Source organism: Pelophylax lessonae, assembly GCF_965119305.1.
Source record: "Pelophylax lessonae genome assembly, chromosome: 2".
Classification (NCBI taxonomy): domain Eukaryota; kingdom Metazoa; phylum Chordata; class Amphibia; order Anura; family Ranidae; genus Pelophylax; species Pelophylax lessonae.
In genome coordinates this window covers 560857824-560884845 of record NC_138769.1, presented here as the reverse complement: position 1 = coordinate 560884845, position 27022 = coordinate 560857824, and the positions used below count along the sequence as shown (strand labels likewise).

Genomic DNA, 27022 nt, shown 5'->3' with positions numbered 1-27022 from the left:
CAAAGGCTAAACTTAGCCAACCAGGAACAAATGGAGCTCACAGAGAAACAACATATTTCCTCAGAGAAAAAAAATTGCTCTTTTAAACAGCAGCCTGCAAAACTTTGCGGCCAAAAGAAGCATCCAAGGATGCCAACACATCTACTTTGTAGAATTTAGTGAACGTGTGCAAAGAACGACCAAGTTGCCGCCTTGCAAACTTGTATTACCGGTTGTGAAAGGCCCAAGAGGCACTCAGCGCCCTAGCAGTATGGGCCTTCACAGGGAAAGGTGGAACCTGACCCTTAAGTGAATATGCCTGTACCACCGTCTGCCTGATCCATCTGGATATGGTCACAGCAGAAGCAGCCAATCCCTTCTAGAGTCCTTCCGTGAGGACAAAAGGGGAGTCTGATTTCCTGAAAGACTCAGTAACCACCAGGCAAACCCTAATTGCCCGAACCACAGCCAAAGAATGCAAGGCATTTTCCTTGGATTGCTTGGGCATTGGACAGAGTGAAGGCACCACAATGTCTTCATTCAATGGACATCAGAAACCACCTTAGTAAGAAACGACTGGTTAGGCCACTTAATTTCTGTGGACCACCAGAGAAGGAGAACGGCAGGACAGCGCCACCAATTCAGACACTTTGTGGCAGAGGCAATTGCTTACACTGTTACAGAAGTTAGCTTTTTTGGTGGCTGAGGAATCTCCCTAAGTTTTCAAAGTGAGGTTTTTGAACGACAGACAGTACCAAGTTAAAATCCCACAGAGGTAACGGGGACTGTATCGAGGAGCCACATGACAAACTCTCTGGATAAAAGTGCGAATCAAAGAATGCGTAGCTAAAGGGCGTTGAAAAAACACAGCTAGAGCCGACACAGTACCCAAGGCCAACTGCTGCTCAACCCCTCTTTGGAGGAAAGCCAATAATATAGCCACTGAAAAGCAGCGTGGATGCACTTTTATCAATTCACACCATGAGATGTACGATTTCCACATACGATGATATATCTTCCTGAAGGTAGATTTTCTAGCCTTAAATGGTGTAGGAATCACTGTGTCAGAAAAACCCCTAATTCTTCAATACCTGGCTTTCAACAGCCACGCCGTTAAAGCCAGCGACTGTAAAGCAGGATGGAAGATCGGCTCTTGAGAAAACAGATCTTGCCTGAGAGGAAGCCTCCAAGGAACATCAGCGACCAACCTTTCCAGATCTGCATACCAAGACCGGCGAGGCCAGTCCGGAGCAACCAGAATCCCTTCCACCTCTATTAAGCGCAGAAACCTCGGCAGAAGTTTCAGCAGAGGAAACGCATATATCAGCCGATACTGACCCCAAGGAGCCACCAGTGCATCTGTGGCGTCAGCCAGAGGATCCTGAGACCTGGCTACAAACCTCTGTACCTTTTCATTGAGCCGAGAAACTAAGAGGTCTATATCGGGTGTCCCCCACCGGACACACAACAGGTGAAACACCTCCAGGTGCAGGGACCAAGCCATCCGATACAACACCTAACGACTCAAGTAATCCGCCTGCCAGTTCTCTACTCCAGGTTTATGCACGGCGGAGAGGGCTGGAACAAAATGCTCTGCCCATATTAAGATCTTAGCCACCTCCTGGGCCGCCAGGACATTCTTGGTGCCCCCTTGATGATTGACGTAAACCACAGCTGTGGTATTGTCGGATTAGATCCAAACTGGACAACCCTGCAGACCATTTTGTCCAGTGACTCAAGCAAAGCTTTATCGCTTTGAGTTCCAGAATATTGATCAGAAGTCTGGACACTTTCAGGTCCCCTGGTCGCACAGCTTTCCAAGTACAAGAGTACAGATAAACCATTTTGGAAGCTGGGACCAGAGCAGATTTTCTAAAATTGATGGTCCAACCGAACTCTTGCAGAGTCCGTACAGTGATTGAACTAGTGGGAGTCTGCTTTTAAGGGGAGATTGTCCAGGTACCCTAGTACCGCAATCCCTCGCTGTCACAGTAGTGCCAATGCCTGAGCCAACACTTTGGTGAAGACCCTGTGGGCGGAGGCGAGACCAAAGGGTAACACCACAAATTGATAGTGTTCCTCTCCTACAGCAAAGAAAACGCTGGTGTTCAGCGTAAACAGGGATGTGCAGATATGCGTCCTCGATATCGATAGAGGCCAAAAAGTCCCCTTGGTGACAGGTAAACCCTGATCGCCCTGACAACATCCAGAGAATGCAAGGCAACCTCTTTTAGATGCTTAGGGTTCGCACAAAGCGAAGGTAAAACAATGTCCTCATTGAGGTGAAAATCCGAAACCACCTTTGGCAGAAAGGACGGATTAGGTCGCAAGACCACCTTATCCTTATGAACCACCAGGTAAGGGGAACGGCAAAACACCGCCAACTCCGTGAGCCGAAGTGATCGCCACCAGAAAGGCAACCTTTTTAGACAGCAGAGGTAACGAGATTTCCCTGATGTTTTCAAACGGGGAACGTTGTAACACGGACAGAACCAAGTTCAAGTCCCATGGAGGTAAGGGCTCCCTTCTGGGAGGGGCCAAGTGACGCACACCTTGAATAAAGGTGAGAAGCAAGGAATTAGACGCCACAGGGCACTGAAAAAGAACAGCCAGTGCAGATACCTGGCCCTTAATCTTGGCCAACGCAAGGCGCTGGTCCACACCAGTCTGGAGGAAAGCTAACACCCTCGCCACCGAGTAGGAACGAGGAGAGAAACTACTGGACTCACACCAGGCAAAATAAGCTTTCCATGTACGGTAATAAATTTTACCAGAAGAGGCTTTTCTAGCCTTGATCAAAGTAGGAATGACCTCTGAGGAGAGACCCCCGTCTCTCAGGACCTGGCTTTCAACAGCCATGCCGTTAAAGCCAACGACTGTAAAGCAGGCAGAAGATCAGTCCCTGAGACAGCAGATCTTCTCACACTAGCAGCCGCCACGGAGGCTCTACGGCCAGGTGAACGATGTCCGCGTACCAGGACCGGCGCTACCAGAATCACCAGTGATTGTTCCGAGGCCAACCTGCGAAGGAACCTGGACAACAACTGAATCGGAGGAAAGGCATAAATCAGACGATACTGATGCCAAGGCACCACCAACGCATCCGAAGGCGTCTGCCAGAGGATTGCGCGTTCTTGCCACGAACCTTTCCACCTTGTGGTTTAGCCGAGATGCGAACAGATCCACATCCGGGGATCCCCACTTCGCGCACAGCATTTGAAACACCTCCGGGTGCAGGGACCATTCCCCCTGGTCCAGGGTCTGGCGGCTCAGATAATCTGCCTGCCAATTCTCCTCACCCAGAATGTGCACTGCCCATATCGCCGGGACATGAGTCTCGGCCCAAGACAGAATACTGGTCACTTCCTGGGCCACCCGGGCACTCCTGGTGCCCCCTTGGTGGTTGATGTACGCCACCGCAGTGGCATTGTCCGTCTGCACCCGTTCAGGGCGGCCCCGAAGACGCTCCGACCACTGGATCAAGCACAGGCTGACCGCTCTAAAGTTCCAAAATGTTTATCGGGAGGGAGGATTCCTCCTCCGACCAAGTGCCCTGGGCAGACAGGTTGCCCAGAATGCCACCCCAGCCTGACAGGCTGGCATCCGTGGTTATTACCGTCCACAGAATTGGCCGGAAGGATTTTCTGTCCGACACTGACGGGGACTGAAGCCACCACAAGAGATCCATTCTGGTTTGGCAACTCAGAGACACTCTCAGGTCCAAGGACTGAGGAAGTCTGTCCCACCTGGCCAGGATCTCCGCTTGGAGAGATCGCGTGTGAAACTGTGAAAAAGTTTTTTTTTTTTTTAATTGGCCCTTTAAGAGCGCCGCGGACCCCCGCAGCACACCGCTATAGAGACTGAGACACAGACCCCCCCCGCAGGGACAAAACTGACCAGGAAGATTGCACAAAGCAGGACAGGAAAAGAACAGCAGGACAGAAACCCCACAGTGTGTTACCAGCTCCTTCGGTCAGCTCTGTGAGAAAGAAGGAAGTGATGTCACCGCTGGAGGCTGAACTTAAGCTGCAGGCCAAGGGAAAATGGATGCCTATTGAAACTAATGGGAGGCTTTGGCAAAATGGCCGCCGACACGTGCTCTGAACGAGCGAATGCCACACGCAAGATGGCGCCGCAAGGCGCCAAAATCACTACATAGCATGCTGTATAAACGCCCATAATGACCCCAGACATGCTGCCCACACTTAAAATGGTGGACCGGCGGTTTTAAACCCTGCAGCGGTCGCCGCATGTGTCTGCACCTCCAAGCACCCTAAAGTGACCTTAGGAGAGGGACCCCCCCAATCCCCCACACAGCGCTGCTGTGAGAGAATAAAACCCCAGCAGGGACCGGGAACAGGGAGCCCAAAACGCACAGACATAGGGGACACCACAGACACGCAGGACTGCTGACCCCAGACAGAGGCCCCACACAGAATGTACTTACCTGTAACCGATGGCGTGGGGTGCCTCATATCAAGCGGGAAACCGCCCACCCTCAGATGGCAGGGGAATGCCGCCAGCCAGAACCGTAGGACACTAGTAGTGCACGGACGAACCTATGCTGTGTCCAGTGAGGTAGCCACTTCACACGGCTGCATCCCTGATGGACAGGGATGGGTAGTTTGCGAGGCCAGGGCGAACACATATGCTGCGAAACGCTCAATGGCGGGCTGGGATTCCATCTGACCCTCTTTCCTGGAGAACCAGGACGGTCAGTCTAATTCCCAGCTCCGCAAACGCCGTCTTCATCCGAAGATCCAACTAACTAGCGCTGATAAAATAAACAGCTAGCAATGTAAAGAAAAATGACATTTTCAGAAAATAAATCATAAAGAAAAAGAGGAAGGCTGAGACTGTAGCCTCAGCACAGGGAATCCTATCCACTCCTAAGCTAGGCAGAAGACAAACTGAATTGGGATGGCTATTGGACTAGAAGGACAGCCCCCATGGGTGTGACTATGTAGATGGATTGTTCTTTTGCAAGTCTTATGCCTAGAAACTCCTGTGGAGAGGAAGCAATACCCATTAGTGAAGACTGTGTGAATGGGCGGCGACTGTCGGAGGACGCAAGAGAAAAACAGTTTTGTTGCAAGCAGTGAAAGCAGACACAAAACCCCTTCCCATATCAGAGGGGTGGGTGCTGCGTCTGTCAATGGACTAAAGAGAAAAGGATTTTACAGTAAGTTCTTACAAAAATCCAGTTCTCTCTATCATCCATTGACAGATGCAGCTCATACTTCTTATCCATTGGGACGTCCCAAAGCAATGTAGGCATGAGGGGTGGGGAGAAGGCAACCAGATAGTAAAACAAACTTCAAAGGCTAAACTTAGCCAACTGAGTAACATGAAGCTCAAACAGGAACAACAGGAGCTCACCCATGAAAGAAAAAAAAAAACCCTAAAAGAGAAATAAAACGATTATGACACAGCAGCCTGCAAAACCTTTCAGCCAAAAGGAGGATCCAAAGATGCCAACAAATCTACCTTATAGAATTTTGTAAAAGTGTGCACAGACGACCAAGTCGCTGCTTCAAAAACTTGCACTACTGAGGCCTGATGGCGAAAAGCCCAAGAGACACTCAGCGCTCTAGTAGAATGCGCCTTCACAGGGAAAGGAGGAACCTGACCCTTCAGTGAATAAGCCTGAACAACCGAACCACATCCAGAGAGTGCAAGGCAATTTCCTTGGGATGCACGGGCTTAGGACATAGGGACAGCAACACAATGTCTTCATTGAGATGAAAACCTGACACCACCTTAGGAAGAAAAGACGGATTAGGTCGGAGTACCACTTTATCTCTGTGAACCACCAAATAAGGCTAACGATAGAATAGAGCCGCCAACTCGGACACTCTGCGCACAGAAGTAATTGTCACTAGAAAGGCAACCTTCTTGGATAAAGAAAGCAAAATTTCGGAGGCAACGGGGATCTCCACGGGGGAGACAGATGACGCACCCCCTGAATAAAAAAGTGTGAATCAGGGCATTAGTAGCCAACGGACGTTGGAAGTAAATGGCCAAGGCCGACACTTGGCATTTGATGGTGCCCAGCCAATTGCTGCTCAACTCCTTTTTGTAAAAAGGCCAAAACCCTAGCAACAGAAAACAAGCGAGGGTACAGCTGCAGCGATTCACACCATGAAATGTATGATTGATGATAGATCTTTCTGGACGTCGACTTCCTTGCCTTCAAAAGTGTCGGAATCACAGAGTCAGAAAGACCTTTATCCCTCAACACCTCGCTTTCAACAGCCATGCCGTTAAAGCCAGCGACCGTAAAGCAGGATGGAAGATCGGTCCCTTGGACAGCAGATGCTCCAGCAGAGGAAGTCTCCACGGAGGATCGACGACCATTTTTACTAGGTCTGCGTACCAAGACTTTGAGGTAAGTGTGGGGCCCCCAGAACGACCAAAATTCTCTCCACCGCCACCCTGCGAAGAAACCTCGGCAGGAGCTTGAGCGGAGGGAAGGCAAATCAGCAGACACTGGCTCCAAGGAGCCACCAAAGCGTCTGTGGCGTCGGCCAGAGGATCCCGAGACCTGGCCACAAACCTCTAGACTTTTCTGTTGAGGCAAGAAGAAAAACAGGTCTACCTCCAGAGTTCCCCACAGGACACAGAGGAGATGAAACGCCTCCGGATGAAGGGACATGTCCCTTGGTCCAGCACCCGATGACTCAGGTAATCCGCTTGCCAATTCGCAACACCCGGAATGTGGACTGCGGAAAGAGCCAGAACATTGTCTTCCGCCCATACCAGGATCTTGGCCATCTCCTTGGTGGCCAGGACACTCTTGGTGCCCTCTTGATGATTGATGTAAGCCACAGCCTAGGCATTGTCCGATTGTATCCGAACCAGAGAACCGTGTAGTCGATTCGTCCAGTGTAACAGGCAAAGCTTGATCGCTCTGAGCTCCAGAATATTGATCGGCAAGGAAGACTCCTCTGTCGACCAAATCCACTGGGCACAGAGCTTCCTCAGCATTCCACCCCAGCCTGACAGGCTGGCGTCCATGGTGACCACCGTCCAGAACAGCGGCAGAAAAGAAAAGAATTGCCCTGACACAAAGCTAGCGACTGGATCCACCAGGATAGAGCTGACGTTGTGAGATGGCTCAAACGTATCTTCTGGTCCAACGACCGTGGATGCCTGTTCCATTTTGCCAGAATCTCTTTTTGCAGAGGCCTTGAGTGAGACTAAGCAAGCGGAACCGCCTCTAAGGTTGATACCATCAAACCAAGGGCTATCATGCAAGTCTAAGGAAGACCGATCGGTTTCCATCAGCAACCTGATAGCCCCTTGCAACTTCTGAAGCTTTTCCAATAGAAGGAAGACCGCTGCCGGGGGGGGGGTGGGGGTAATAGGAGATTGTCCAGGTACCACAAGATCGCAATCGCTCTGACGTAACAAAGCCAAAACCGGGGCCAGAACCTTGGTGAAAACTCTGGGAGCGGAGGTGTGACCAAAGGTAATGCCACAAATTGAAAATGCTCCTCTGCCAAGGGGGGAAATCTCTGGTGTCCTTCGAAGATGGGGACGTGCAAATACGCATCTTTGATATCGATGGAGGCCAAAAAATCCCTGATTCAAGGATGCCACCATCGACCGAAAAGGACTCCATTCAAAACTACTGCACAAAGCGGTTCAGAGCCTTGAGGTCCAGGATTGGACACACCTTCCCCTCTTTCTGGGCACTGTGAACAGGTTTGAATAGAAATCTTTAAAGTGTGCCTGCGGAGGAACCGGCACAATCACACCTTGGAGATCCTGCACAGCCTCCCAGAGATCCTTCAAATGATCTGCAGACAGGCAAAGATTTGATTGAAAGAACCAGTTCTGCGGCCGGGACCGAAATTCGAGCTTGTACCCAGAATGAATCCGCTTGTGAACCCACTTGTCCTGAATGAAGGAAGTCAAGGGTTCCTGAAAGAAGCGCAGACGTCCCCCCCACCCCAGAAACAGGTGAGGGCGCCCCTTAATGCTGAAAAGTACTTGTCTGCAGAACCTGACTGACTAGTCTTGGGCGTGCCCCAGGGCTTCATAGTCCCTCAAGAAGCTCTGAACGGCTTACCTTTTTCTTGAACCCTCGGAGGCATGACAAAACACATCTATGAGTGGTGAAGGAAGGCCCCCGCTTATTACGGGGTACTTTACCTTTAGAGGATTGAGGAAGAAGAGTACTCTTTCCACCAGTCAGACCCTTCATCAACTCATCCAGCGAGTCGCAAAATAATCTCTCTCCCAGAAAAGGAAGATCTGTCAAAGCCTTCTTGGAAGCCTGTTCAGCCTACCAGCTCTTCAGCCAAACCATGTGTCTTAGGGCAATCCCCACACCAGACACTCTGGCCACCATGGGAGCCGCATCCAAGGATGCATCACACAGGAACACCAGGGCCTGAGCCATCTGGTCCATAAGTTCTATCAGCCCCGGGGGAACCAAGTCAGGATCCAAGTTCCCCTTCAGAACCTTCACCCATTCCGTAACCGTCTGTGATACCAAAACAGACACAAAAAACGGTTCCTGGGCTCCCCCCAGGAAGTCAGGTGCCCCAGCTACAGGGCCCCCCAGGGGGCGGGGGACAGGGCACAAGGCAGGGTAGCCTAACAGGCCAGGGGGATCTTTTAGGAAGTCCAGGTCCCATTATCCCCAGGAGAGGGCCCACGTCCCCCCCAAGACCACCAAGGGAGGGCTGCATTTACTCACAATACCATGGGCCAGGTGGGCGCCGCTCCAGGCAGACCACCTCTCAGCTGCAATGGGGGTGCTGCCAGTCGAGGGGTACGCTGCGACTCAGGGCGTTCCAGGTCGTTGCGTCCCAGCGAGACATCCACTCGCAGGCTCGTCCCCATCCAAAAAGGGGCTCCGTTGTAGCGAGGCCTAGTGCGGGACTATAACCTGCTCACGCTCATACGCCAGGCTGGGAGACCTTAAAGATCGAAATTATCCAGTGCGATACCTCAGCCGGCATTGCTTTTAGATCACTAGGAGGATCCCCCTGAACACTTACTAGCAAAGTGAGTTAAGATAAAACAAAAACATTCTTAAAAGAATAAAAAAACTGAGACTGAAGTCCCAGCAGGAAACCTAGGTCCTACTCCTTCACTAGGCAAAAACAAACGGTTTTGCTGGAGCAGGGTGTGTAAGGTTATGCCTATAGGGACAGCCCCGTGGGCCTGGTGAATTGCTTTTTTCCCTGCCTATTACTACTCCTGCACGGGGGCATCATAATCCAATGGATAAGAAGTATGAGAGCTGCATCTGTCAATGGATGATAGAGAAATGGTATGTACAAGGATTTCTTCTTTACAGGGCTAGATAGGTTAGTCTTCCATTGTGGGTGCCTGTAGATGTACGGATTCTAGTGTTAGGGTGAGACTTCCCCTTTAATCATGAACAAAATCTACATTAACCTATGAGAACCATGTGTTAGATTAACCTCACCTTCCAAATTTATCTCTTCTTGTCAGATCTGCGCCACTGCTAGTCAACAAATTAAGACATTCAACGTTTCTGAAAACAGAGATGGTAATAAAATAAGTATAACTGTTATGGTATGCATTGTGTTATGAATCCACCCCCTTTAAAAAAAAAAAAAAAAATCCCATTTTATTGCTTTGCAGCCTAAAATGTAGACAGTTTTTGTTTTATCCAGCTGCATTTACTTAGAACATCCAAGTTACATAGTGAGGTTTAAAAAAAAGACACAAGTCCAACCTATGATGCCTGTGCGCGAGACAGATATAACACAAACCTGTCAGGGAAAAAAAAAATCAAAAACAGAATCACTAAGTTGAAAAAAGGATCACCCCTCCTTTTGTGTCAGTATTTTGCTGAATTCCCTTTTGCTTTAATTACAGCCTTTAGCCTGTTGGGATGGGTCTCTACTAACTTTGCACATCTAGACTTTGCAATATTTGCCCACTTTTCTTTGCAGAACTGCTCAAGTTCAGGAAAATTTGATGGTGACCGTTAATAGACTTCAATCTTCAAGTCATTCCACAGATTTTCAATGGGTTTTAAATCTGGGCTCTGACCAGGCCATGCAAGGACATTTACCCTTTTTTCGTTCAACCACTGTGTGGTAATTTTTGCTGTGTGCTTTGGGTCATTGTCATGTTGGAAGGTAAACCTTCTTCCCATTGACAACTTTCTGGCAGAAGGCAGCAGATTTTCCTCAAGAATTTGATGGTATTTTGTCCCAACCATTTTTCCTTTTATACCAACCCATCAATATTTCCTTCTATCCCGACACATCCTCTAGTCCCTGCTGCAGAAGACCCCCCAATAACAGGATATAACCACCTCCCTACATTACTTAAGGAATTGTGTTATTTGGATGGTGAGCTCTAATAGATTTCCACCAGACATATTGCTTGGTGTTGAGGTCAAATAAACAAATGTTAGACTTATCTGACCATTTTTAGTTAGGGGGTGATCCTTTTTCCAACTCAGTGACTTTTTTCCCCTGACTTGTGAGGGTTTTATCTATCTTTCACTTGGATGTTCAAAATTGCACAGCTTGATTAAACGTTCTTCATTTTAGGCTGCAAAGCAAAACCAAATGAGTTTTAAAAAACTTGGGGGGGGGGATTAATTTTCTATACCCACTGTAAGTTTCCTCATACGATTAAATTGGTATGTTGTACATATTTATTTAATGTATAACTCAAAAGGCAAAACTTTATTTTTTCCCCCATTTTAGATAAAGCAAGGGAGGGTTATAATCCCGGTTCTGTTTTTTTGCCACCTGTGTCCCATTGAGAAGATGATTTCCCTTCACTTCCTGTCCTACAGCCAAAACAGGAAATTAGGGAAATTACCTCCAAAGTAAAACCCTGGTTGTCATCAGAACTAGGGTGCCCACTGGAAGATCTCCCCTCTATTACTGCACTGGGGACAACCCAAAATTTGAGATTTTTATTTGCTTTCACTTTTATTGAGAAGTGTAAACAGGACAAACAGAGTGAATCCCCCTAACAGAGCTACAGACAGCATTAAAAACTAGGAAGGTGTTCTAATCTCTCTCAACTCTAAAGAAAGAAAGAAAAAAAAAATGAATGCGACAACACTGAAGAAATTACACTTTGCTACAAAGTAAAGTACTGAGGGTACAGTTTGTATAACAGTGTAAATTTACTGTCCCCTCAAAATAACTCAACAGCCATTAATGTCTAAACCACTGCCAACAAAAAGTGAGTACCCCCCTAAGTGAAATTGTACAAATTGGGCCAAAGTGTCAATATTGTGTGTGGCCACCATTTTCCAGCACTGCCTTAACCCTCTTGGGCATGGGGTTTACCAGCGCTTCACAGGAGAGCTGCACGATTCTGGATAAAATGAGAATCACATTTTTTTTGCTTCGAATAAAGATCACGATTCTCTGCGTAACATCTTTTACATAAAAAAAAAAAAAAAAAAACATCGGGGTAACTTTACTGTTTCGTTTTTTTTTTTATTCATTAAAGTGTATCAATTGCGTTTGAAAGACTGCTGCACAAATACAATGTGACATAAAATATTACAATTGCCATTTTATTCTGTAGGGTCTGCTAAAAAAAATAATATATAAATCTGTGGGGGTTCCAAGTACTTTTCTAGCAAAAAAACAGATTTTAACTTGCAAGCAACAAGTGCCAGAAAAAGGTTTAGTCTTCAAGAGGTTAAATTTCCCTTCTCCGCAGACGAAAAGATACATTGTATTCATTGTGTTTATACTCAACTGATAGGCATTTGTGGGAGGCACTTTTTTTTTTTTTTTTGACAGCTGTCCTCTGCTCCCTCACAGCTATGTAAAGAATCGAGCAAATGTCATGTTAAGATAGTTGGGGGGGAATCGAGATCGTAATTTTTATACGATTATTCGTGCAGCTCTACTTCACAGGTTACCACTGGAGCCCTCTTCCACTCCTCCATGAGGACATCACCAAGCTGGTGGACGTCAGAGACCTTGCGCTCCTCCACCTTCCATTTGAGGATGCCCCACAGATGCTCAATAGCGTTTAGGTCTGGAGACATGCTTAGCCAGTCCTTCACCTTTACCCTCAGCTTCTTAAGCAAGGCAGTGGTCGTCTTGGAAGTGTGTTTGGGGTCGTTATGTTGGAATACTACCCTGCGGCCCAGGGAGGGGGATCATGCTCTGCTTCAGTATGTATCCGTACATGTTGACATTCATGGTTCCCTCAATGAACTGTAGCTCCCCAGTGTTGGCAGCACTCATGCAGCCCCAGACCATGACACTCCCACCACCATGCATGCCTGTAGGCAAGACAACTTGTCTTTGTACTCCTCACCTGGTTGCCGCCACACACGCTTGACACCATCTGAACCAAATAAGTTTATCTTGGTCTCATCAGACCACAAGACATGGTTCCAGTAATCCATTTCCTTAGTCTACTTGTCTTCAGCAAACAGTTTGCCCGCTTTCTTGTGCATTCTCTTTAGACAGCCACGCAGACCAAATTGATGCAGTGTGCGGCGTATGGTCTGGGCACTGACAGGCTGACCCCCCACCCCCTCAACCTTTGCAGAAATGCTGGCAGCACTCATACGTCTCTACCCCAAAAACAACCTCTGGATAGGACGCTGGGCATGTGCACTCAACTTCTTTGGTTGACCATGGCGAGGCCTGTTCTGAGTGGAACCTGTCCTGTTAAACAGCTGTATGGTCTTTGCCACCGTGCTGTAGCTCAGTTCCAGGGTCTTAGCTATCTTCTTATAGCCCAGGCCATCTTTATGTAGAGCAGCAATTCTTTCATATCCCCAGAGAGTTCTTTGCCATGAGGTGCCATGTTGAACTTCCAGTGACCAGTATGAAAGAGTGAGAGCGATAACGCCAAATTTAACACACCTACTCCATATTCACACCTGAGACCTTGTAACACTAACGAGTCACAACACCAGGAAGGGAAAATGGCTAATTGGGCCCAATTTGGACATTTTCACTAAGGGGAGTACTCGTTTTTGATGCCAGCTGTTTAGACAATAATGGCTGTATGTTGAGTTATTGTGAGGGGACAGCAAATATACACTGTTCAACAAGCTGCAAGATCACTACTTTGCATTGTAGCAAAGTATAATTCCTTCAGTGTTGTCACATGAATTGTGAATTGGGTCTCTCTATAATTTTTTTTTTTATAATATATAATATAATATAATATATATCAATAAAAAGGTAATAAAGTAGCTAGGGTAACAATTCATTAGTGGCTCACCCTCCTGAAGCAGCAGCATGGAGACAGGTCCTCCCGAGGTTGTCAGGTGTGTTGATATCAAAGCCGGCAGAAAGCACATGTTCATTGCTCAGCGAGGCCACTATACTGTACAACTGACCTGAAAAAGGAATATTGACTGTTAAGAGACTGTAAAGTAGTTCATAAACCCATTATTGTTAGTCGAGAAAAATAAAACCCCAAAAAAAACCCCAAAAAACTAGTGATTAGCTAAGCACGCTCACATAGAAGCATAGGGAGTAATCCATAACCCCCCAGCCCTGTGTGAGCTTTTTAAGTTTGTTTAGAGCTTATAGAAGGCCTTCCTTCTCAGTACTGTGGTTTAAAAAAAGCTGTGGGGAGAAAGATAAGTTCAGCAAATGCTGTGCAGAAGGGGGGCATTAGTGGACCCTTTTGCATTGCCCTACAAGGGCAAACAGAAAGGGTTATGTTAAGGATATAAAAGTTTACAAAGAAGACAACGGTAACTTCAGAATAGCAAAATTAAATCATAACAGTAACAAACTGCATTTTTTACACAAAAGCCACTTACCTGAGGAAAGTAGCTTACGGCAACAGTCTGAGAACCCATAAAGAACAGCTAAGTGCAGGGGGAACATGCCATGAACGCCACGTCTGTAAAAGACAAAAAGCCTAAGATGACTACTTGATCAGGATGCATACAACACAATATTACTTTTCTTTGGTAGGTCAACATGTGTAACTTCTAATTAATATTCAAATAAAACATTCTTCCTACAAACAAAAAAAGTATTGAAATTACCTTTAGAACCACTTTAATGTAAGATACACCTTGAAGAGAAGTTTTTACAGGGGACAATAAAGCCAGGTCTTTGAAATAGAACACACAAGACCAAGACATGTCCTTTCAGAGCGCTCTAAGTGGTTGTAAACCTTTACATATACCCTGTGAAATGATTGGTTGAGCTAAAACAAATGCGCCAGTATAAGTTGCATCTCTTTACCTGCAGTCTTCTCTTCTACACATCCATTTAAAATGCAGAAAGTATAGAGCTTCACTGAGCTTTCAGAAAGCAGGGGGCAGGGAACTGAAGTTATACCCTGCAGAGATCTGTGGAGACCTGATTGGAGGGAATGGACACACCACCCTTCTCACAGGAACAGAGCCGAGGGTGTCAATCACAGGTTGTGTGCTGGAGCTCCCTCCCCGTCACCTTTTTTACCAGGAAAACCTGTCAGATGCGACTCGTGCAGATAGCAGAGGAACCAGGCAACAGCAAAAATTGACACTTAGCATTCCAGACAGACAGGTACACATCATAGAAGGATATACTTTGTTCACATTACATGTCAGAAATGTACAACCACTATAGCCATTAAAGCTAAAAAAAAAAAATTAAGACCCTTCTGCCTTTTAGCACCACTTTAATAGAAAAAAAAAAAAAAAAGTGTGCAGCTTTCCCTGCCAGCTCCTCCTTACACTTATCTGAGCCTGATCTCAATCCAGCTCTCTGCCCTGAACAGTGGCTCTTTATGCTCTCTCGCTCCTCACAGGGGAGATTGACAGCAGCAGGAGCCACTGGCCCCTGAACTGGGACCAGAGAATTCTCACCACATGCAAGGCTAGCTCCAGGAGTTCTTTGGTCCTGGTTACAAACAGTGGTAACTTGTCGTTGAATCTGGAGGCTAGACGTCTTTATCCGGAGTCCTCCATTTCTGATATATCAGATTGAAGATGTCTAGGTGAAGGGCCCACTCCCCTTGATCCAGGGAGTGGCAGTTGAGGTAGTCCACTTTCCAGTTTTCCATCCTGGGACGTGGACCACAGTGATGGTTGGACAGTAGGTTTCCATCCATGCGATTATCTGGTTTGCTTCTTTCAAGGCTACAGGACTCTTGGTGCCCCCTTGTTGTTTGATAATAGCCAGCCTTTTTCAAACAGGGTGCCAAGGCACCTTGGGGTGCTTTGGCAAACAGCCTAAAAATTGCTCAAAACTTGTATACAAGCTGGTGTGTGGATGAAGGCTGCCTTTTAGTTACACAAAGCCACAGGTCTTCATTGTGCACAAACACAACCTTCTAGCTGCTGGCGTCCTAACAAACGAAGGCATCATCAGTTGATGAGGATTTTAGTTATCTGCATAGCATTCTTGTTTGTCCCTCTGTCCATCTATCAGCGTTGGGGTCACATTAGCTGAGTGATGGAGATAAACTGAGGGAGAAAAGAAACATTGGCATACTAGTCAGTACCAGTTTGCAAAAGTTTTAACCAAGTTAGAGATGTTGAGATAGAAAGTTCTTGAATTAAATTGGGCAAACAGTACATCCTTGAAGGTGGCTACCATAATGACCTACGTGAATACTCTGTAAGCCAGAATAGAGAAAAAAGCAGTGTTACAAACTGGAAGTAATTGTCTGCCACTGCAAAGCCAAGAAAGTGCTAATGAAGTAGATAAATGGAACGATGCAGATAAGCATTTTTGATGTCTACAAATGCCACGCATTTCCCTGGTCTCAGAGAGGCTAATCCTTTCTGGAGTGATTCAATTGTCAGATTGCACATTCTGTTTATAAAACAGGGAATGTCTTTAAGATTTTGCAGGTCTCCTTGTATCCAAAGGGGTATGGCAAGACAGGAGAATTAACCTGCACAATGCCAAGGATTTTACGGACAGCAGTGGCGAGCTTTTTCACGTTAGCAAGCATGTCGCACGACGCTACCTCTTCAATAAAGCAACAATCTGGGGAAGGAAAATCTTCTGCAGCTTTCTTCAATACAGCCTCAACGTCATCATCGTTCCCTTTCCTGTGTGCCTCATCTAGGGCATGCCTAGGAAGATCCGACTCAGAAGAGTGTAGCGTTTCTTTGTATTTTTGAACCCTGAGCAATGATGGATGCATTAAAGACATTTGTCTGAGGAATTGTGTCACAGATGCAGAAAATTCAGTTTCAGGTAGGCTGGTTCGAGTATGCCTGAAATAGAGCTAGAATCGGATGCAGAGACGTGTGTTCGAGCCAGCTACTGCTTTTTCAGTGTTGTGCTGGCCTTCAGCAGAGTTATGTTCACCTGCGGTTTTCCAAAGGCTGCCTTTCGCCTGGTCTCTGGTCTAATAGTTACGTGCAAGGATATTTCCCTGGTGGTGCTCATGGAGTAGGGTGTGGAATATAAGGTAAGTGTGTCCAGAAGTAGAACGCAACAATCCAGATGTAGTCTGTCCTGTAGCGAACCTTGTTGCAAAAGGGCAGGAGGAAGTGCCTGAGTACGACAGGGCTTGAGGAGGAAGTGGAGGTAAAGTGTGTGAACTGTGATGATATTTCACCCCTAGTCATGTCACCTGAAACTAAGCTCTTAGCTGTTGAGTTTCAGGCAAAACTAGTAAATAAAATTAAAACTCCACCCTAGTCTTATATAACAGTCAGAAGCATACAGGGTTATCCTGTCTTACCTGTACATGATGCTGAACATTATATAAGTCCAGGCTTCACTTCTCTTGGTGGATATACCCAATAATGGGTCTTCAGGGACCGGGTTCCATAAGGATGGACCACGGCCCTGGACCTGTATAGCGCCCTGCGGCCGACTACTGTATTGCACAAAGAGCCACGGTGATTTTCAGTGCTCGGAGCAACATTACAGGTTGTCCCTATAGTGTGGGGTCCAGGTATGGCTCCCAAGATTGCGCTGATCCAGATTCACTGCTTAAATTAGTGGCATTAGAAGGCAGTGAGGAGTTGACAAGAGAATTTGAAAAAGAAGACAGAAGCACAAAAAAAAAACCCAGAGGACTCATGGAGTGGAGAAGTGTTGTGTGTGTGGGTCATCAAAGGCTTATCCAAACACCTAAAGGTTATGACTCAGAATCTACAAAGACTTCACCTGTGTCTTGGATTGTAACTAAGTTTCAGAAAAAATGGTTAAGGCTCTCTCTAGAGAGGAGTAAGGATCAAGGCACAATAGAGAGGGAGTCTGTCTTGGGGCTATTATCTAGGCCTTGCTAGAAATGGAGAAAAACTCCACATAAAAAAGTATTAGTTAGCAAAAAGGATCTACGTAGGAACTCTGGGGGGAGGAACAGAAAAACACAAGCAGATAAGAAAAAGAGAAAGAGGTGTATGGATTGCAACAACTGCAATTTTGTTGAGGGGAATTCTGAGAGGCAAAAAAGTAGAGTAGTGTCTTGCTGGCATTTCTAAGAGAACGGGTTTGAGAGCCTGTGGGTGCCTAATGGTAAACTCGCAGGTACAGTGTAAAACTTGCTAAAAACAACCAAAATAAAGAGCCTACCAGAGTATCTGGCAACAAGTTCAGACCCTTGATCTGAGTAGACTCAGCCTACTGGAAAAGGATTTAGGCAGTGAAAAAAAAAAAAAAAAAAGATCATGTCTTAAACTAGAGAGGAACAGAAGGCATCAATAAGGTTTGAAACAACCTCCCAGTAAATATCAATCATTGGCAGGGGACTGTGACACCTCCAAGACAGTCTCTCAAGATATTGACTGTTAGAATTCTGAATCCAAATAGAGATGTAACATGGCAACAGGCTAAGGTGAACGGCTAAGGACAGTAAAACGACATGGAGGCTCCCCAATGAATTCCAGAATATCTGCACCATGGCTCTCCACATAGTGAATTTCTGGTTAGAATACAATCTCTTTAGGCACCCGATCACATGTCCAGCTCTATTTAGTTTGTTTTATGCTGCAGAGATACCGGTTCAGAGACAGCAAACTCAAAATGTTTCTCAGACTACAGCTACCCAGACCCTTAAAAAAGGTACCACGATGACCAGAGTATGGACATTCAACTATTTACATATTCTTAGCAAGCAGTTAAAAAGGAAAAAAAAAACCCCAATGACCTCTATACCTGCAGGTTTCATTGTGCAATTCATCCTTAAAGTTCTAAGAAAAAAAAAAATCCTGACTTTTATAGGAGTCAACATCCACCAAACAAAGAACAATGCCATATTAGAAGGATCATGTTAAAGTGGCATTAATCCCAAAAAAAGAAAACATGTAATATATTGCAGCTTACCAATCATTGGATGTGGCAGCAGCATTGGGTTTCTTTTTTAGGCTTTTCCACCTGTTTTTACCTGGTGATCTGGCCAGTAACATACCTCCTTTATTAGAGTGTACTCTGGATAAGGGAGCAAAGGGGAACCTTTGGAGAGCAGCACTGTCGGTCTGGGGACAGACTGTGTTAGATGTACTAACAGATTTAGATACACTAAACTGAAGTTGAAACCCAGCTGACACTTTATAAGCACTTTTTTTTCCTTTTTGCGGTTTTTACATAAATCGGAAGCTGTGAAACCTCACCTTGCAGTGTCAGCACCATTTGTCATCAACGTACTAATTAGCAGCTCATGCCCATATCTAGCAGCAACATGCAGAGGAGTATTGCCATATTTATCAGCACAGTCAATTTCACCACCTGCAGAGAACATGTGAAACAGACAGTCATGAAAAAAGGCATGGTCACATTAGAAAAGCTGGCTCTGTAAAGGAGAAGAAACATACCATTCTGAATCAGAATCTGGGAACGTGTAAACCTTCCATGTATGGCAGCCATGTGCAAAGGGCTCTTTCCTTCTTTACTCTGCAAACACAAGGGATAAAGATAAAAAGGTAAATTATAGCTTATACTAGGTCTTCTATGAAAACCCAGACTGCAAAACCATCACTTAATGGTAGTTTATGTGGTTGAACAAATAAAACGGTCAAACTAAATCACACACCAGCAGCCTCTCAATGGCAACCGCAACCTGGTAGCTGAATTCCATCTCCAGTTATTGAAAAGATAGGAAGCCATTCCCTCTGGTGCAGAGAAAAATCACCTTCCTACTATCTGCAACAATCCTTTGGCAGGATTACATAAAGGGGCACACTACCCTATAAAAGGAACCTCAATTTGGGAACAATTGACATTTGGACTGCTGAGACTAGGTTTTAGGAGTGGCTGTTACTTTCTGAATAAGCCATACTTTCTGAATAAGCCATTCATGAAGCATCAGTTATTACAATTAGGAGAGTGGGAGACTGTTGCAGCAGTCTGTGAGCTGCTAACTACAACAACTAAAACAACAGTGCCATTCTGGTAATAGTTATACAATGCCAAACCCATTTACCAAACTGGTAAACCAGTGTCTATGCTACATTTTTAAATCTTAAAGTGATTGTGAATGATCACCTTGTAAAACAACCAATTTAGTTAAGAATAGAAATGAATGGAAAAAGTTTTTTGTAAAGATATAAATATATAAAATATAATTAACATTTTGAAAAAAAAAAATATTATATGTAATATATATATATATATATATATATATATATATATATATATATATATATATATATATATATATATATATATATATTTTTTTTTTTTTTTTTTTTTTTTTTTTTTTTTAGAAGTGATCACATTCCCTTTCTTCTCAGCTGCATAAGAGCTGGGGGGAGCAGCAGCACACTGAGCTTCCCTGTGGATGGCTGTGCAGCAGTGGCGTGTCAGAACAAGTCTGATCATTGGAGGAGAGTACACAGAGTTCCCAGCATAGCTAGAGAACTGACCACGGTGCGTTCTCCTGCTTATACAAGTAAAATTATGCTGCGCCTGGCATAAATAGTTTGTTATTAAAATATAAAAAGCATTATGTGTATATAGAAAAAGTGCACTGAATAAAATAAAGTAAAGCTGCAACCTTAGAACCAAATCGGGGAATGTGATATATGATATGAAAAAAGCAGGTGCGCTAAACTTATAAGTGTCAACCAATCAGGTTGAAGTGAACAAATGCAATAGGGTGCAACAATTAGGTAAACTATCAACTAATACATATGGTGAATAAACTGATGAGTACTCTGATATGTCAGAAAGAACAAAATAAGTGAGTCAATCAACAGTGTAAAAGTCCAAATGCTACTGCAATAAAAGTGAAACAAACATCAATGAATTAGGGTGCATAAAGTCCAAAACAAAATCTGTAGCAGATGTAAAGATATCCAGGTGAAATTCCACAGCAACTTCAAGTGCAGGTGATCCCACCACCAGGTTAAGGACTGGCCCCTTACCAGAAAGTAGAAATTAAGGGCGTATAAGAAAATTCCAGATGAGGGAAAGGCGCTTAGATGTGGAAGGAAGCTAAAGAGCACCACTCAAATGAGAGGATGAGCCTCTTACCGGATCGAGGATGGTATAGGGCTAATCATAAGCTCTCCTGGGTGGTCAGCATCTTCTATCCTGGGCAACCTCAGTCTGGATAATTCCCCTCTGGAGTCACTCAATATATCCCCACGGTATCTCATAGAAATAGAGACCAGACAATAGTGCAGTACCTTCTTGCTATTTATTAAAAAAATTACAGGGTGCACTTACATGAGTCATGTAAAATCAAGCCTCGGGAGAGGGTAACCGCGGCCGCCTGCAGCGCGGTCCGCGGGAATGGGTGATGACGATGCGGCGCTTCTGACGCGTTTCCTCCTAAAGCAGACGTCAACGGAGACAGGAGATGGCACGCATCGTCATCTCCGCCCTTAAGTCTGGAAGTGCCGGGCGCACTTACGGTGTCTGCAAAGATGTGCCTCCGTTCACTATAAACAAGGAAGTCATCTTTTAACTTCTAATCTTCATATAAATCACTGGTTGAACGTGGGTGATCTACATCGGATGGTACTAAAACAAGTACCATAAGTCCGTAATTAGAAAATACTAATTCTGGAGATTATCGTTTATATATTGAACGCTTCCACCGGAAGTTGCATCGGCACTCTCTCCCAGATCTATAATAACTGGTATACATCAAAGGTTAAAAAGATTAAAAAGAAGGAAATATCCTGCAATTAAATATTAATGTAGACAAAGGTCTCACATCACAATTTAAAATATCGGATACTTAAAACAAATAGGTTAATATATCCACTATAAAAACATCATATGACATATCATATTTAATTTTAAAATAAAACTCTTAGGGAAAAAATTCCACAAAATTTCAAGATAAAAAAATTATGTGTCTGTTAAAAATACTAAGACGCATAGGGTCTAAAGTATGCAAGAAATATAAACAGGAACTGGGATTGATCAAAAGATGGGAGGATATCTAATGGATGGGACATATGCATCTAAGAATCTGTTGTTGATGAATGAATTAATGTCCCATTCCACATTATGTCCGAAGGGGCGGGAGCTTCTGAGTTTGTATATCCAAAAGGTCTCTCTTCTAGAGATAGATCTCTTAAGGTTGCTTCCACGCCAGTGGGGAGTTTACTTTTCTATCACAATCACTTCTAAAGCCGAATGGTTTTTATGGTGATGTGTCAGGAAATGTTGGGACAAACTGTGACCAGGGAAACCTACAGACAAAAATGGCTTCATCTCCTTAGACAGCTGCCATCACCCTCTATGGCTAAAATCAATACCTAAAGGGCAATTTAGGAGAATAAGGAGAAATTGCTCTGAAACCACTGACTACTACACGCAAGTTGATACCTTGAAAAAGCATTTTGAAGAAAAGGGATATGACCCTACCATGTTGGAAAAAGATATCCGAGAACTAGAGGATTGTAGACAAACAGAATTGGTTATTCCCCGGAACAAGGAAATGCCAAAGAAAAAGTTTGATTTTGCGTTCGTTACACAATTCTCCAGTAACTACAGGTGGATGAACTATGTCTTCCGCAAACACTGGGGTATATTACAACAGGACAAAGTTCTGGGCCTAGTCCTTCCTACAGGACCACAAATGAGATTTAGGAAGGCCCAGAACCTGAAGGAGATCATAGCGCTTACACCGTATGTCCCATCCATTAGATATCCTCCCATCTTTTGATCAATCCCAGTTCCTGTTTATATTTCTTGCATACTTTAGACCCTATGCGTCTTAGTATTTTTTATCTTGAAATTTTGTGGAATTTTTTCCCTAAGAGTTTTATTTTAACATTAAATATTATATGTCATATGACATTTTTATCGGTTTTTATAGTGGATATATTAACCTATTTGTTTTAAGTATCAGATATTTTAAATTGTGATGCGAGACATTTGTCTACATTAATATTTAATTGCAGGATATTTCCTTCTTTTTAATCTTTTTAACCTTTGATGTATACCAGTTATTATAGATCTGGAGAGAGTGCAACTTCCGGTGGAAGCGTTGAATATATAAACGATAATATCCAGAATTAGTATTTTCTAATTATGGACTTATGGTACTTGTTTTAATACCATCCGATGTAGATCACCCACGTTCAACCAGTGATTTATGTGAAGATTATAAGTTAAAAAGATGACTTCCTTGTTTATAGTGAACGGAGGCACATCCTTTGCAGACACCGGAAGTGCGCCCGGCACTTCCAGACTTAAGGGCGGAGATGACGATGCGTGCCATCTCCTGTCTCCGTTGACGTCCGCTTTAGGAGGAAACGTGTCAGAGAGGAGCGCCGCATCGTAATCACCCATTGCCGCAGACCGCACTGCAGGCGGCCGCGGTTACCCTCTCTTCGGTCCAGTCCTGAGGCTTGATTTTACACGACTCATGTAAGTGCACCCTGTAATTTTTTTTAATAAATAGCAACAAGGTACTGCACAATTGTCTGGTCTCTATTTCTATGAGATACCATGGGGATAAATTGACTGACTCCAGAGGGGAATTATCCAGACTGAGGTTGCCCAGGATAGAAGATGCTGACCACCCAGGAGAGCTTATGATTAGCCCTATACCATCCTCGATCCGGTAAGAGGCTAATCCTCTCATTTGAGAGGTGCTCTTTAGCTTCCTTCCACATCTAAGCGCCTTTCCCTCATTTGGATTCTTCCTATACGCCCTTAATTTCTACTTTCTGGTAAGGGGCCGGTCCTTAACCTGGTGGTGGGATCACCTGCACTTGAAGTTGCTGTGGAATTTCACCTGGATATCTTTATATCTGCTACAGATTTTGTTTTGGACTTTATGCACCCTAATTCATTGATGTTTGTTTCACTTTTATTGCAGTGACGAAAAGCCCAATAGGCACTCAGCGCTCTAGTATAATGTGCCTTCACAGGAAAAGGAGGAACCTGACCCTTCAGTGAATAAGCCTGAACAACCGTCTGCCTGATCCATCTGGAAATAGTCGCAGCAGACACAGCCAAACTTTTACGAGGTCCTTCGGTAAGAACAAAGAGTCTGATTTTCTAAAATACTCAATTACCACAAGATAAACCCTATCGCCCGAACCACATCCAGAGCGTGCAAGGCAATTTCCTTGGGATGCTGAGGCTTAGGACATAAAGAAGGCAACACAATGTCTTGATTGCAAATCTGACACCACCTTAGGAAGAAAAGACGGTTTAGGGTGCAGCACCACTTTATCTCTGTGGACCACCAAATAAGGCGAACGAAAGGACAGAGCCAACAGACATTCTGCGTGCAGAAGTAATTGCCAGCAGAAAGGCAATCTTCTTGGATAAACAAAGCAGAGAAATCTCTCTAATGTTCTCAAAAGGAGGCTTTTGAAGAACGGACAAAACCAGATTGAGATCCCATGGAGGTAACAGATCTCCACGGGGGAGTCCACTAACACACCCCCTGAATAAAGGTGCGAATCAGGGCATTAGCAGCCAACGGACGTTGGAAATAAATGGCCAAGGCCGACACTTGGCCCTTGAAAGTGCCCAAAGCCAACCGCTGCTCAACCCCTTTTTGGAAAAAGGCCAAAACCCTAGCTAAAAGGAAAAACAAGCAAGGGTGCAGCGATTCACACCAGGAAATGTACGATTTCCACGTATGATGATAGATCTTCCTGGACATCGACTTCCTGGCCTTCAAAAGTGTAGGAATCACCAAGTCAGAAAGACCTCTACCCCTCAACACCTCGCTTTCAACAGCCATGCCGTTAAAGCCAGTGACCGTAAAGCAGGATGGAAGATCGGTCTCTTGGACAGCAGATCCTCCCACAGAGTAAGTCTCCACGGAGGATAGACGACCATTTTTACTAGGTCTGCATACCAAGACCAACAAAGCCAGTCTGGAGCCACCAGAGAGACTGGAATTCCTTCCACCGCCACCCTACGAAAGAAACCTCGGCAGGAGCTTGAGCGGAGGGAAGGCATAAATCACTCGATGCTGGCTCCAAGGAGCCACCAAAGCGCCTGTGGCATCGGCCAGAGTATCCCGAGACCTGGCCACAAACCTCTGGACTTTTCTGTCCAGGCGAGATGCAAACAGATCCACCTCCGGAGTCCAGCACGTGATGACTCTGGTACTCCGCTTGCCAATTCTCCACAACCGGATTGTGGACTGCGGAAAGAGCCGTAACATTGTCTTCTGCCCATACCAGAATCTCGGCCACCTCCTTGGCCACCAGGACACTCTTGGTTCCCTCTTGATGATTGATGTAAGCCACAGCCGTGGCATTGTCCGATTGTATCCGAACCGGAGAACCACGTAGTCAACTCGTCCAGTGGAACAGGCAAAGCTTGATCGCTCTGAGCTCCAGAATATTGATCGGCAAGGAAGACTCCTCTGTCGACCAAGTCCCCTGGGCACAGAGCTTCCCCAGCACTCCACCCCAGCCTGACTGGGGTCTGTGGTGACCACCATTCAGAACAGCGGCAGAAAGGACTTGCCCTGACACAAAGCTGGCGACTGGATCCATCAGGATAGAGCCGACCTCGTAAGATGGCTCAAACGTATCTTCTGGTTCAATGACCGTGGATTCCTGTTCCAATTTGCCAGAATCTTTTTGCAGAGGCCTCGAGTGAGACTGAGCAAACGGGACCAATTCAGAAGGTCGATACCATCAGACCCAGGGCTCCCATGCAAGTCAGTAGGTAAGACCAATCGGTTTCAATCAGCAACTTGATCGCCCCTTGCAACTTCTGAAGTTTTTCCAATGGAAGAAAGAACTTCGCCAAGTCTAGAGTCAGCCCCAGATAAGTCACCCGTACGGAGGGCGTCAGAGCAGATTTTTTTTAAACTGATCGTCCACCCGAATTCCTGAAGGGTCTGAACCATAATTGAGCGGTCACCCAACAGATCCGAGTGAGAGTCTGCTCGTAACCGGAGATCGTCCATATATCCCAAGATCACAATCCCACTCTGACGTAACAAGGCCAACACCGGGGCCAGGACCTTGGTAAAAACTCTGGGAGCGGAGGCGAGACCAAAAAGGTAACGCCACAAATTGAAAATGCTCCTCTGCAAAGCGAAGGCATCGCTGGTGTCCCTCGAAGATGGAGACGTGTAAATATGCATCGTTGATATAGATGGAGGCCAGAAAATTCCCCCGATTCAAAGATGCAGCCACCACCAACCGAATGGACTCCAATTCCAAATTTCTGCACCCGCACAAAAGCGGTTCAGAGCCTTGAGATCCACGATTGGACACACCTTGCCCTCCTTTCTGGGCACCGTGAACAGGTTTGAATAGAAACATTGAAAGCGTTCCTTCGGAGGAACCGGCAAAATCACTCCTTGAGCAAGGAGATCCTGCAAAGCCTCCCGGAGAGCCTTCAAACGACCCGGAGACCGGCGAAGATTTGACAGAGAACCTGGGACTGAAATTCGATCTTGTACCTGGAATGAATCAGTTTGTGAACCCACTTGTCGTGAACCTGAAAGAAGCGCAGAAGTGCCCCCGCCCCAGAACCAGGTGAGGGCACCCCTCCATGCTGAAGCAGACTTGTCCACAGAACCAGAACTAACCAGACTTAGTCCCTCCAGAAACTCTGAACGGCTTACCTTTTTCTTGCGCCCCACAGGCACGAAAAAAAACGTCTATGAGCGGTGAAGGAAGGTCCCCACTTATCACGGGGTGCTTTACCTTTGGAGGATTGAGGAAGAAGAGTACTCTTCCCACCAGTCAGACCCTTCATCAACTCATTCAGGGAGTCGCCAAATAATCGCTCTCCCAGAAAAGGAAGATCTGTTAAGGCCTTATTGGAAGCCTAGTCAGCCGACCAGCTCTTCAGCCAAACCATGCGCCTCAAGGCAATCCCCCTATCACTGCGGACTGCGGAGTCTCCTTTAAATATATACAGATAGCAGAGTGCACAGGGATATGCCCACAAAAGACCTCAGTACTTTACCACCTTCAGAAAAAAAACTCCGGAAATCGGTCTGTGCAGCAGGAAAGTGAGAGACAGGATATGATATCAGCCTGGTATGAGGAAGATCACGCTGCCTGTGTAGCTCTATAGGGCTACACAAAAATGGCTGCCAATGCAAGTCTATGGGAAGCACAGGGAAAATAGCTGTCCCCATACAAGTCAATGGGGGAAAAAAAAAAAGTTCTATTGCCCACACCAAAGATGGCGGCACACCATGCGGTCAGGGAACCCCAATATGAAGGCTACAAGGGATCTAGAACCAGACCCAGCAGGAAAAGGTACCATTTCCAGCCACCCAGGGTGCCAGGCGCCACAACAATAGTGCCCCCCAGGGGGCAGGAGAGGGGGGCAGGGCACAGGGCTGGGTAGCCTGACAGGCCTGGGGGATCTTTAAGTCCAGGTACAATTAATCCCCAGGAGAGGGCCCACGTTCTCCCCCCCCCCTCCCCCAAGACCACCAAGGGACAAGGAGGGGCTGCAGTTAATCATACCATACAATGGACCGGGTGGGCTCCGCTCCGGATTGATCACCTCCCAACCAGAGTGGGGGTGCTGCCAGCCGAGAGGTACACTGTGACTCAGTGCTTTCCAGGTCGTCACGTCCCAGCAAGACATCCACTCGCAGGCTCGTCCTCCCCATCCAAAAAGGGGCTCCGTTGTGGCGAGGCCTAGAACCTGCTCATGTTCGTAGGCCAGGCTGGGAAACCTTAAGTATCTAAATTATCCAGGGCGAAACCTCAGCCGGCATTGCTTGTAGA

The 27022-nt window shown here is 45.8% G+C and overlaps 1 protein-coding gene across 2 annotated transcripts in view; it reads right to left on the bottom strand.

The window, feature by feature from the left end:
- The window catches only part of ANKRD52 (ankyrin repeat domain 52), a 223126-nt gene that overhangs the window by 124882 nt on the left and 71222 nt on the right, over positions 1-27022 (bottom strand). For both annotated transcript variants that reach the window (XM_082245880.1, XM_082245879.1), the window contains 5 exons: positions 18698-18776; positions 18497-18611; positions 13745-13827; positions 13195-13312; positions 9425-9493 (listed from right to left, as the gene is read on the bottom strand). In XM_082245880.1, the coding sequence (XP_082102006.1) occupies positions 9425-9493; positions 13195-13312; positions 13745-13827; positions 18497-18611; positions 18698-18776 (464 nt within the window). The remainder of the gene's footprint in view (positions 1-9424; positions 9494-13194; positions 13313-13744; positions 13828-18496; positions 18612-18697; positions 18777-27022) is intronic.